Source organism: Callospermophilus lateralis, unplaced genomic scaffold (genome assembly GCF_048772815.1).
Source record: "Callospermophilus lateralis isolate mCalLat2 unplaced genomic scaffold, mCalLat2.hap1 Scaffold_105, whole genome shotgun sequence".
Taxonomy (NCBI): domain Eukaryota; kingdom Metazoa; phylum Chordata; class Mammalia; order Rodentia; family Sciuridae; genus Callospermophilus; species Callospermophilus lateralis.
Window position 1 is genome coordinate 4,948,808 of NW_027510702.1, and position 13,554 is coordinate 4,962,361.

At 34.5% G+C, this 13,554-nt stretch overlaps 1 protein-coding gene across 1 annotated transcript in view; it reads right to left on the bottom strand.

Moving 5' to 3' along the window:
• Positions 1 to 1,844: 1,844 nt before the first annotated feature.
• Positions 1,845 to 13,554, bottom strand: part of LOC143388938 (transport and Golgi organization protein 1 homolog) — a 38,938-nt gene continuing 27,228 nt past the window's right edge. The window contains exons 16-28 of the mRNA XM_077107994.1: positions 12,519 to 12,574; positions 12,340 to 12,430; positions 12,030 to 12,168; positions 7,723 to 7,824; positions 6,813 to 6,873; positions 6,662 to 6,697; positions 6,517 to 6,584; positions 6,306 to 6,406; positions 5,984 to 6,121; positions 5,141 to 5,209; positions 4,961 to 5,037; positions 3,194 to 3,356; positions 1,845 to 2,182 (exon numbers count right to left, since the gene is read on the bottom strand). Coding sequence (XP_076964109.1) covers positions 1,869 to 2,182; positions 3,194 to 3,356; positions 4,961 to 5,037; positions 5,141 to 5,209; positions 5,984 to 6,121; positions 6,306 to 6,406; positions 6,517 to 6,584; positions 6,662 to 6,697; positions 6,813 to 6,873; positions 7,723 to 7,824; positions 12,030 to 12,168; positions 12,340 to 12,430; positions 12,519 to 12,574 — 1,415 coding nt within the window. The 3' untranslated portion in view covers positions 1,845 to 1,868. The remainder of the gene's footprint in view (positions 2,183 to 3,193; positions 3,357 to 4,960; positions 5,038 to 5,140; positions 5,210 to 5,983; positions 6,122 to 6,305; positions 6,407 to 6,516; positions 6,585 to 6,661; positions 6,698 to 6,812; positions 6,874 to 7,722; positions 7,825 to 12,029; positions 12,169 to 12,339; positions 12,431 to 12,518; positions 12,575 to 13,554) is intronic.

Here is a 13,554-nt window from a genome sequence, read left to right on the forward strand (position 1 = left end):
AAGTGGTACAATCAGATGGATGTAAGGAGAGGCAACTATGGGTGGGTTCAGAACTGCTCAGATAAACTACGTAGAATGCATTATAGCTTACTAATAGAATAAATACAAAAAAGGCTTTAGAGGGAAAACTACTGTTTCTTTGAATAAAAAAATAAATCTGCCTTTCCTTGAAAATCTATCTTTCTAGCTGACATCACCTTTATTTAAATGCTATTTTAAAATTAGAAGTTATACTAACTTCAGCATTGCCTCGTGTCCTGTAGAGGTTGAAAGACATTCAAAATTGGTGTTTGTGACTTAAATTTTATTTTACATGGTTAAAAATGGCATAAGCTATTATATGATTTTCCTCTTACACACAGCTGCTGCTTCTGATATTAAATGGAGGCTATGTAGATTGAATTCTTCCTAACGGACTCATTCTTTTTGATTCTGAGTCATCTTCAGAAGTTTAGAGATTTTGTTTCACAGAGATTTTGTTTCACACTGAAGCTTTTGCCCCTATTTTGAGAATACTTAGGGGACATAAAAAGAACAATGATATGTTCTAGGTTTCAACAATCCTATTACTTTCTAGAAATTTAAAGAATAGAAGAATATGGTCTAGTAGTAAACATAAGTACCAGGCTTTTATAATTTTATTTAAATCTTAAACCTCTTAAAATGCACTGTTAAAATTGCTGTAATTAAAATTACAGCTCTGGAGAGCTAGTTCTTAGAAACATTGTTTTAAAGACAGTAGTTACAGATTCAGGACTTGCTTTAATTGATTTTTAAATAAAATATATTTGAGTATCTGTAAGAAAAAGAATTTAATTCAGCCCATAGTTGCTGATTAAAGACATTATAAGCCTTAGAGTTTCATTCATTCTTTCTCAGAGGATTATAGTTTTCTAATTTTTTTTATCATATTTCTTGAAAATCAGTGGCAAGGTATGGGAAAGAGAAGAGTGTGTGTGTACATTTTTTAAAAGAAATTTCCTTATTTTTTACAGACACAACATACCACCCTATATTTTACCGTTATAATGCAATAATGGCAAAAGCAGTAGAACTTCAGGTCAAACAACTCTTGCTACTAATGTAAACTCATTCTCAGAAAACCATTCTCACATGTACAGTGGTTAGAAAAAAGTACATGAATGTGCTACAAAAATAGAGCCATAAGACTTCTCACAAATAAAAGAAATTCCTCTGTATAAGTCCACAGTTGACCAAGGGCCAGCCTCCTTAACAGTGAGCAACAGGAAATATGCTGCCAAGTCACCATCTTCAGTTCTGAGAGTGAGTTTACATACTTCCCCAAAGGCACAAAGTCTCATGACGATCCAATGAATCAACAGACACTTGGGAAATATTAATAAACAATGTTTTATGAACTATTACAACAAAGAACTTCAGCAAGAAGGAAAATGAAGTTTATGATCCTTGAGTAAACATTTTTAGTGTAACAGTCTCTGCGACCAGATATTTAAAGAGAAAAATTAAGGTTATAAAACACCATTTCTCTGTTATCAACTGGAATACACTAAAAATAGGATAATGGAAATACATGTTCTTAAAGCATTTCCACAGGAAATGTCCATAATTATGACATTCTAAACCATTTAGCAATTGTATATGCTACATTAACTAAAACAAAGGTATTCCTTATTGCACGTTTTAAAGTTGGAAGGATACTCTAGTTTAAGTGGGGGATATTTAGGGGGAAAATATTTTGGCTCCAAATGTATACTGCGCCAAGGCAGCTTCATTCTAAAAACATAAACCATTTAAAATAAACTTTTATATTTTGAAGCCAATAATCCTTCAACACAATGAATAGTTAGTTCATAGTCCACTTTCTGACTAAGTGTCAGAGGTTAATTTTATGGGCCCTGTTTTAAGGCCTGTGAACAGCCCTCACTACTCTGAGAATCGGGTGTAGGTGGAGGTTCATCTTTAAAGCCTGAAGACATTAAGTCTTTTGCAGCAGGTGGTGGCCCATAGTCTTGGGGACCATGAGTTGGAGGTGGTAATGGGGCACCAGGAATGAAGTACTCTCTTGGGCCAAATGAGCCTAAAGGTCTAAATGGTGCAGGTCCTGGAAAAAAATCATGAGGGTCAAAAGGCAAATCCCATTGTCCAGGTGGAACACCTGGTGCATATTCTCTGAAGCCTATTGGTGGACGCATACCAGGACCTGGAAAATAAAAAGGAAGTTACGTAAATACCCAGAAATTTCTGAACTTGGGTGATTTCAAGTATGTTAATATAGTCTTTAATTTCTCCCAAGCCTAGAACATCAACTGGTGAACATCCTGACTTGCCAGATGAGGCAAACTGAAATGGAACAAGTTTAGGTTATAGCCTGGCCAACCAGCCATGAAGCAACATATTAAGGATTTAAACATGCATCTACCTAGCTCCAGGCTTATCTTTTTTTCTTTCCCTACTATATAACTGCAGAATTATTTCTATCTCACAAGAGCTCCATTTATATTTGGAAGTACTATATTACCATGACAAGATGATAGACTATGAAATAAGAACTTTACTACATCAAAGAAATTTTGATAAAAGGAAATCTTACTATTTATTACTGTATCCATTAAAAATTCATAATGTATTTCAGCATGGACTTTACACATGCCATCAGAATCAAGGTGCATGCCCTCCTGGAAAAGGCCTTCCTCAGCCACCTAATTAAATCAGCAACATTTATTAGGTCACTGTTAAATCCTCCTCTTTAACACTTCCCTCTGACTTTTCTCAAGGTAAGGAGGGTTTGACTTTTCCTTTTCTATATTCTATAACCTACTGCTTATGCTTCCATTATGGGTGATTACAAACTTTATGCTATAGGATTTTCATATCTGTGACAAAATTTTAAGTTATGTCATGTGTCTCATCCACCTTTCCATCTATTGCAGTGCATATCAACATATTTTCAACAAACATCTGCAGAAGTAATATTTCTGGCTTTTCTCTATATAGCCCCTTATCCTTGTCTATGAGATAGCTATTGCCTATCTCAGTATAAGATTATGTAGTGTCCCATATGTCCCAGAAAACTGGAGGAAAAGTTAAAATGTACTCAGCTGTATCCTTTCATTGTTAAGACCTGAGATAGCAACAAACTGTTTTAGCAAGCAATAGAAATGAAAGATGAATGTGATTTATAAGTCAATCACTACTGTTCAGATCATCATACCAAATGGTGGAGGAATTGGCCGAGGCCCAAAAGGCCCACCGAGCTGAAATGGCGGTCCATACCAAAAGGGAGGTGGTGGAGGCCGTCCCATCGGGGGTCCCATAGGGGGGCCCATGAAGGGTACCCCTGAGAAAGGAGGGGGCCCTTTCATAGCCATATTAACCTGCAATTTAAGATTTTAAAGCAGTTAAAATTTTTAAAATTCCTATGTATTAAGACAAAGTACCAACACCGATAAAAGCTAAAACCCAAAACAGGCACCTGTCCAGAGAACACCATCAGTGCAACAAAACTCTACCCACCCCTCCTGTGTATTCCCACTGACAGCTTACAGAAGTTAGAAGGATTCCACAAGAGGGAGCAGTTTGTAACTGATTATATCTGCACAGGAAAGGGAAAGGCAAGAGGACTGGCAGAGGTTATTAACACAGATGATTTCTGACCAGTATGTCATGCTGTATTCACTACAACCTATTTCAAAAGGAGTCCCCCCCCTCCCCATCACTTCCTTTTCATCACAATAGCCCATTACTTCCATATTAAGAATGAACAGAATAAAATGAAAAATCCATTCTCTACCCATGTAATAATAGCTACTAGAGTATCTTCAGTAAGTCTTTCATATATTATTCAACCTCTGAGATCTTTAAGTAGACTGTCTTGTTTTAAATAAGAGGGAACAAAAGCAAATGGATTATCATAATTTGTTGAAGGCCACACTGCATATTAAAGGGTCTCAATCCCAGGTTTGCCTCCAAGCCATGCTTTTCCCACCTCTACTCATCTCTAACAAAGGGTCTTTGCTCTCTTTTAAGTCTTCTACTACAAAGGGGTTTGGGGGTCTTATCTAAGCTGCCCTTAGATTGCTCCAGAGATGTATATTCCTGGAATATGTATACACTGGAACTTGAGAAGTATTTTCCAACACAATGCTATATACACAAATTAGGAAGACAAGGCTTTAATAATTTACTTTCATTTACTGTACACCATTTGAGATATTGATTTATCATTTCCTATGAGTAGTGGGTTTGAAACTAAACAATTAAAAATTTGTTTTATTATAGAGCTGCAGAAGACCTACCAGATATAATAGCAACACAGTTACAAGAGAATGCACTTATGTGAACAAATGAGACCATTGCTTGGGACTGGCTCAAGAGGTCATTTCAGATTATCATTGTTGCACTGAAACAGTATTTCAGTTTCAGAAAATCTGATACCAATCTAATTCAAATCACTCAAAATAGGGTTTGCACAAATGGAGGAATTCTTAAATAGCATTCTTCCAAACAAAAGTAAAAATGATGAATTATATAATTTATGATGAATTTACTTTGCCTTAGATCATTCAACACAAAACACCATATAAAGTTAAAGTGATAACTTTTCACATTCTGTAGTTCATTATAGTTGTACACACTTAAGCCACATTTCCAAGTTAAGGAGAAAAGTAAGCTCAATATTGCATGCCGTTTAAAGCAAACAAGATCAGTGTCATGCTCTGAATATCCTTCCCAGAAATGCACAGAATAAAACCCAATTCAGTTCTCAACCTCTAAGTACTTATTCCAACTGGATGCTCAGTCAAAGAAGTAATGGTAGAAACTGAGAGGGTCTCAGGTTCTTGGGGAAGAGTTTGCTTTTTAAAAAACAAATGGGATAGTACAAATAGAACACAAAGAAGGATAAAGCAAAGAGCAAGTACTGTAGGAAAGCTACATGTTCCTGCACGACCACGTGATTCACAGTAACTACAGAACTTACCTTGCCCTCATCCGTCACCTTAGCTGGAGAAGAACTTCTGGAGCTGCTGTTCATGTGAGCTGGACCACATCCTGGGTCTGTTAGAGATCAAAGAATGGATTCAGACTTATTCTAACATGAAAAGAATAAAAATCCTGCATCCACAATTACAGATTCTTTGAAATTACTTGGTCTCTTTACCAGAGGCAACGGGTTTCCCAGATGCCTCAGAAGACCATTGTGTACGAGGTAAAGGTCCATCCATTGACCCTTGGTAAAGAAAGATCAGAGCGCTTGTATGTATTTTTCAGAAGAAATAAACCACTGGTGGACAGGTCAGGGTTCAACAATAACTAGAAAGCAACATTAAAAATGGGTTGGCCAGGGGTTGGGGTCGTAGCTCAGTTGTAGAGTGTTTGCCTAGCATGTGTGAGGCACTGGGTTTGATTCTCAGCACCACACCATCTACAATTAAAAATATTTATTTAAAAAAATGGGTTGCCCAATACGTAAATCACAATTTATGAAGAGACTTAAGTAAAATAAAGAACTGCCTTGGGTTGATAGAACAGCAAATTAATACGTACTGGTCCTAAACTTTAAGCTATAGACTTGAAGTATGTGTAGGTTGGCTTTTCTTTAGTCTGTATAACCTGACTTCCAATCTTACCAAGACTACAGTCCTATTTAGAATTGGAAATAAGACTCAATATTTCACATTGGAAATATGTATGCCACATAAAGTTTAAGGCTACTTTTATAATATTTGGGAAAGGAACACCATAGAGATTTAATTTAAAGATAAAGGTTTACACTTCACAGTGTAAAATTTAAAAGAAAAAAACAATACAGGGACCTCCAGGAAAAAAAAATGTTTTCTATTCTAGAACAGATTTTACAGAAAACATTCACTAAGATAAAGTAAGAAATCATCTTCTATATATTGTACAGGCCCAAATTCTATGTTTTCATTAGAATATTCAAAAGGGAAAAAAAACCAAAACCTTGAAGCAGTTTACTATAAAGCAACATGTGAATGCTCACCAAATCCATTTCTAGGCATATCTCTTTGATTAAGAGTAGCAGAAGGAGGTCTCCCAGCTGGCTCTGCTGTCAGTGGAGGGGAACATTCTCCACCACTCACAGGGGATGGACCAAAAGAGCCATTATGGCTCAGTGGACCTAAAGATAACAATGCCGTGTTACTACTTTAAGGCAGCCTTCTCCCTGACACCAACCCCCACACCTCCCGCTTTAGCAAATCATTCAGATTATTTCATAACCATTACACACAGAAATAAAAAGTAATTTACATACATTCTGCACCCAAGAAATAAAATAGCTCCTTTTACAAAGTGCCCCCTACCTCTCTGAGGAGGATTTTGTAAATTTGGTCTCCCTGGCATTGGTTTTACAATCACAGGTTCATATTGCCGCATTGCCATCTTTTGGGTTATTTCCAGTAGTCTTGAATATTGAGAAAGAATGGGCTGAATTATGAAACAGCAATCATAGATAATATCTAGAATAACCTTAAAACACTATAAAACATACAGTAAGATATAAAAATCACATACTTCTGTCTCAAATTAGCAGCTTCCCTTTTCTCTTCAGCTATAGCTCTTTCTGCAGAACGAGCTTTGAGCTATTAAAGAGAAAATATTCAAATTCAGTTGCGGTAGGCTATGCAAAAAATAAAGAAAAGGGGGAAAAAAATCTTACCCAATTATCATGAGCTTTCTTCTCATGCATAGCAATCTGAAAAAGACAACACATTAAAAAAAATGTTTTTAGGGACTCATTATAATAGCCTATAATTGTCTGTATTAGATATCAAAGAATTCTGCAACTACAGGACAGTATTAATTACTACCTGGTTTTTAAATGAGCGCTTGGTTTTCTGTAATTCTTCTTCCATCTCTTCAATTCTCCGCCTAAGAATTACAACAATTGAATAAAATTTGAAACATTCTGACCATTTTACCTTTATTCCATCAGCTATACTTTTAAAGACTTTTATCATACATAAAAAAAACATTTCTATAGTTATATGAATCCAGTGTGATCAAAACTAATACTTCAGGCCAGGTGCAATGCCACATGCCAGTAATCCCAATGATTGGGAAGCTGAGACAGCAGGATCACAAGTTCGAGGTCAGTCTCAGCAATTAAGTGGGAACCTATGCAATTGAGACCCTGTCTCAAAGTAAAAAAAAAAAAAGGTCTAAGGATGTAGCTTAGTAGTAAAGCACCAAAAATAAATAAATAAATAAAAACCTAATACTAATAACTTTTTTATCATTTAATTGCTAGAGATTCTGAATTGATAAATTATAATTTCCTTAACTGTTCATCAGTGTGTTCTCAAGTAATTCTGCTAGAAATATCTTCCTCCTTAAAACTTTTTTTCTTTTTTTCAAATTATATCCATAGAAGATTTCCAAGGTCTATCAAATGCCACACTTTTGCGGGTTTTGATATAACACACAGCAAACTGATTACTTAAAGAATTACTACAACATACAAAACCCCCAGAACTGTTTGCATTGACCAAGTTCCCTATGGTCTTGCCCATTGGGTACAAGTAAATTTTTGTTAACATTTTTCATTTGTTAAGTTGAAATTTATTTTTTCTCCTGTGTGAATTAAATGTGTTCATATTCTCTCGTTATTTATACTTCCGTGCTATTTTCTTCTATCTACATAATGTAAAAAAAAGATTAAAAAGAAAGCTAACACTAATTCATTAGACATTGACACCCTCCTTTAGAAACTGAACTCACTTGTAATTTTTAACTTCCTGAACAGCGGAAACCACCTTTTCATCTGCAGCTGACAGCTGCTGCTCTTTTTCTAGTCTCTCACATTCTTCTTGACTCAGTTTCCTAAAATAAAGGCAGTTATCAAATCAAAAGTTTCTCTTTGTGAATATCACTTCCCACAATTCTATAAAATGCTTAAGCACATAAAATAGGAATTCAAACCTGCAATTTCATAAATCAAACTCTGGCAAATCACTTACATTTTCTAACTTTTCCTCTTAATTCTCTACTTACCAGTAAATAAAATAAATGTGAAAACAACATGTGCCCCAAGGGCAAGTCTCCTGTGTGTAAGATAATAAAAACTCACTTTACTTCAATGTGGAAGATCAGGACTGATCAACCTAACATAATTAAACATATTAGGATAAAGCAGGGGATAATTCTTTTCTCGTTTCTGCCATGGGTAGGACACTAAGTATATCTTTGTCATGGAGGAACTCTTTTCTCAATCCAAGACTGGTACCATAATAAAGATATAGTCAGTCAAAGAAAAAATCTTCTAGAATATGTCTTTTAGCTATGCAATTAACCACAGAATATTTTTCACACTTTAGATATCTATTTCAAAAGAATTGTAAATTAAGCAAAAAGACAAATCTGAGTTTTGATAATGTCTATCAAACAGAAAAAGAAGCCAAACTGACCCACTATCAGAGTATTATCTACTGAGAAGTTTTAACTCTGATCATAAAACTCAAGATGTTCATCTACTGACACAAAGGTAGCCACATTTAATGATTTAAAAAATACTATTTTCTGCTATCCTTGTACTACTTTAGCCATAGTTCCAATTCAAAAGATAATTAACTTGAAACTTAATTTTCCATAAATCAGAAGAATTGCAGTAAAAAAGGATTACTGATACCAAATAGAAAAAGGGGACTATATATTCTTATATAGCTTCTAATTTAATTCTTCAGCAAGTATTTTATGAGTGGCTATAATATACTAGTTACCTTGTAAGATGCTAAAGAATAAAAGAGCTCACTGTTTCAGGTATAAATGATGCCTAAAGGAATATAATAATTTTCCCCACTGGCTTAAGAAGGAATATGGAGAAAACTGAATCTTGAAGAAAAGAGAGAATTTTGTTTCCAATTATCAAAGAGTTAGTCTGAGAGCACTAAGAACAATCAAAACATCTTTATAAGAATATAAAATTGTGTTTGAAGGGATCCAAGCTAAAAAGTCAGTGAAGATATATGTATGTGGCCAAGATCCATTAGAAAAAGGAATCTCAGAATTACAAGTAAGGCTGGTGCTTTAAGGTAATTTTCTCCTATTGAAGATAACACAAAGATATGAGTCTGAACCAAGCCTTCATTAAATTCCTGGGCTTAGAGGAAAAAAAGAGGCTACCAATAAAGGGACCCTTAATAAAAGCCCTAGCCTTTGAGTTTAGATTAGAAAGTACTGCACACTTAAGTGATGAACAGGCAAAAAATCTAAAAGGAACAATACTGAAACATTGAAAAGACAAGTCATTTTTGAATTACTTAATTGCTGACTAAGTTTAAAGTGACAATCTTACTCAAGTAACCTCAACACTTTTCTATAAGAAGATAACTTCGTCTTAGTCCTCAAATTTCATCTATAATTATCACAACAATGTTGGCCAATCAAAACTGATCAGGCACTCCATAAGACAAAATTCTGTGAGAAAAAATCCCACAGAAAAGGAAACCAACAAATGGGGTTATCCGCACATGTTTTAAAATCACTGTGCTTTGTATAGTCAAAAAAGTAAAGTCAAGATTATGAATTTTAGGACTGGGAATATAGTTTAGTTCTTAAAGTGCTGCCTTGCACGCACAAGGCTCTGGGTTCAAACACCAGCACCACAAAAGAGGAAAAAAAAAGATTACGAATTTTGTCAAAGGATTAGAAACTATAAAACCAAGAAATAGTTGGGTATGGTGACCTACCTACAGTCAAAGATACTCAGGAGGCAGAGGCAGAATTATGAGATTAAAGATAGCTTGGAAAGCACTAAGACCCTAGTCCCTTATGAGAAAGAGCAAGGAGTCTGGGGAGGTAGCTCAATAGTAGAGCACATGGCTCAAGGTCCTGGGTTTGAGGTGTAGTACTGAAATAGGACTGGGGTTGTGGCTCAGTGGTGAAGCACGAGCCCCAGATGTGTGGGGCACTGGGATCAGTCCTCAACACCACATAAAATAAAGTGGGTGGGGTGGGGAAAACTACACCTAGGCACTTCCCAATACAACTGTTATAAAAACAGAGAAAGGACTACAGAAACTATGGGAGGGATAAGACCAAACAACAATGATAATGGACTCCTTAAAGAAAAAATTTAAAACAGATGGTAATTAATTGGATATTTTAAAATTGCTAAAACTAAGTAACAGTTAAAATTCAGTAGCCAAAAGAAAGATCCTTTAAAAATGGAAACTGGTTTTAACTCTAATCATGAAGTTCATGTCAACCTAATACAGATTATAAAGGTAGCAATATTTAGTGGATAAAATACTATTCTCTGTTTATCCTTGTACTACCTTTGATACACTAATCAAATCTATCATTAAAGGACAATGTTCAAATAGAATGAAAATAATTTCAAATAAGAAACCAACAGTGTAGAATGCAGAACTACAGAAACTTTAAATATGTGTATAAATTGAATGAATGTCTTGTGGAGTTCACAGTATATGAAGTACTAACATACAATGCCACAACAGTTATCTGATTCAGGAGCTACTTAAAGCCCATAAAAAAAATAATAAACCTATTAATCTATGTCAGGTTTTTATTAAATCCAGAATACATACCATGGCCTTTAAATTATGAGAAGATGAATAAAATTATAATTATATAATTATAATTCCATTATAATTTATGATTACAACAAGCTTATACAGGGGATGAGGAAAATAATTAAAAATATTTAAACTATTAAAAAGATACAAAGAAGAAAAAAAGAACAGGTCATCAAATAGAAAGCAAATTCTTCAAAAACCACAGGCACATATTCACATGGACAGACTTATATTTTAGAAAGTCCACTTCAAGCGGCTATAGAGAAAACTACTAAGAATTTGAAATAAATTATATACAAATATAAAAAATGGAGAATGAAGACAGATGATCTAGGTTAGAAACAGAAAAGATGACACAGGCATGAACTAACATAGTACCTAGGGATGAGTAAAAAGAATACAAACCACAGATGATGACTGAATGAATTTTGGAGGAGTTGAAAAAAATAGTGCTACAATTTAATTGCATTACAAAGAAAATTAATTGCCATTTAGGTCATTCAGATTACTAGTAGGGACAGAGAAAACAAGTGTTCTTTTAAAAAAAAGTGATAAAATGAGAAATGTTTCTTTGAAACAGGCCAGGAATTTAGAACTGGCCTGAACAAAAATTTGAGATTCTAAAAAGGTTGCTTGGAGATCACAGAATTTTAGAAAAGTTAATGGAAAGGTTTCAATATTTAATGCATTAATTAGGCAACAGAAGTCAAAATACCTAAAAATAGTTAGGTCTGTAAGAAGGTCTGTCTTTGCTTTACAAGATATATATATACCGAAGAGTAAAATCAGGTGCAAACAAATAAAATCTGACACAACCTATTTTTAGAGAATTCAAGTATTTTTGTGGATTAAAAACTTCAAATGAACTTTCAAAAAATAACTAGCTCCACACTAAGAACATTAATATATAAATATATACTACAAACAAGTACTTCTGTAATCATAACTCCTAAGGTCCTTGCCACAGTTCCATTTTGTGTGAACATCTGAGATATTCAAGTCCAAAACTTGTACCATCAATAAGTAAATATTATTCCTTTTTGAAGTTTTTATTCTGCTAAAACATGTCATTCCAAATCACTCAGTATTTTTAAAGGTCCAGAGTTAGAGATACAAGTTCAAAACATTAGAATTACATAACTGATCACAATGAAAGGTAATTAAAATAAATAGGGGGATCATAGAAAGGGTCTAGAACTTTGAGAGGTATTTCCACATCAGTGACTGTTAATACCATTTTACCACTTCCTGCCTTCATATGAATTTGACAATTGATTACGATGTCCTCACAGCCTTAGTTTATGGTTCCAACTACCTCAGGACTCTTAAGACTGACGATGGAAAGAAAAATGCAACTTATAGGAAACAAAACACAAAGGAAAAAAGACAAATCTCTACTTATTACAACTAGAAGAAATTTTAAATAATCTTAAGATAAAATTATCCATTAGTTCACACAGTGATAACAATAACAAACAATGAAAATCTTACTTTTGTAGTGCCATCTCATCTTTCTGGTAGAGTTCATTTAAAATCTCCACTTTCTGCCTTAGAGTTTTGCATTCCTCTTCCAGTCCAACTTTAGAAGACTGTAGTGAATTGCAGTCACCTTCTAATTTCTTTATTTGGTCTGTAAAGGATAAAACAGCTTATCTCTATATGTGTACAAGGACTTAAGAACTTGTTTGAGGGAGTCCTGCCAAGAAAAGTAAGAAGCAGGAAAGCAAGAAGCCATTCTTTATCTTTCCAATAAAATTTTAAGTCTTTCCAACATGGCAATTTCTTCTCAAGAACAACCCACCTTCTAGATTACATTTTGTGGACATCGAGGCTCTTAGCTTAGGTTGTAAAAGTTTTAGATCCTCTTCAACTACTGATATTGTAGTTTGTGTCTAAAATTTGCAGAAAAGAGAGGTATTCTTAAAAGTGAGGCACAGGAAGAATTCACAGGCACTATGGGACTCTTACAAAGAACTATACCCAAGAGACATCCATCATCTGCTTAATTTGATCATTGATCTTCTCATTTCGATCACCTAAAAAACAAAAGACTTTAGCTTTTTCTTTCCTTACTTTTAACTCTATATTCTCCTAACTTCCCCAAACTAAATAATGATTGTGTTCAAACACCAGAAGAAAAAAAAATCAATTAAATAACTAAACTGATTAGACTAATGACATTTAAGAAAATTGCAAGCTTAGATTTAAAAAAAAAAAGAGAGAGGTGAATTTCAGGCTGGGGTTGTGGCTCAGTGGTAGAGTGCTCACCTAGTATGTGTGAGGCACTGAGTTTGATCCTCAGCATAAAAATAAATAAAAGTACTGTGTCTGTCTTAAAAACAAAACAAAAAAAGGTGAATTTCTAGTTTGCACAACTAAAATGTTATCTATGCTATTCTTGTAAGATAAAAGCTTTTCTTCTCTCTCAGATCTATCTTCACCTGGGCAAGTAAGTGTCTTATTTAGAAAGATTCAATCCTCTGTCTTCTCCCTGAATCTACTACCAGGTGTGGTTTGAAATACTTGCTATGTAAGCAATATCCAACTTGGGAGAAAACATCTGGAAATATTTTCCTCATCAGTAAACACTGTTACACTCCCTCTCTCTAGCTTTCTGATAGTCTCTAGCCTCTGTTCTCACAGCCTTAGTTTATGGTTCCAACTACCTCCGGACTTTTAAGACTGACTGTGGACCTTAAAACCACAGAGCCATAGAGATGATGAGTATCAAAATCAACTATCATCTGCATAAGTTAAGAAACAAATTTCTCTTACTGTACAATGTTCAATACTTAGAGGTATAGGATGTGACTATTGTAGCTGCAGTGTACTTACTAGTTTTCAATGGGATAGAAAAAGTCAGTGTTCTTCACATGCCTATTGCTACATTATACCCAAGCAACCCACCTCTGCCAATGCAATAGACATATCTATAGATCCAGTGATATGTGTCTACAACCCTGAAGCTTAAGAAGAAAATCAGCCAGCTGAAAAGTGGCATCTGTATAAATACTTA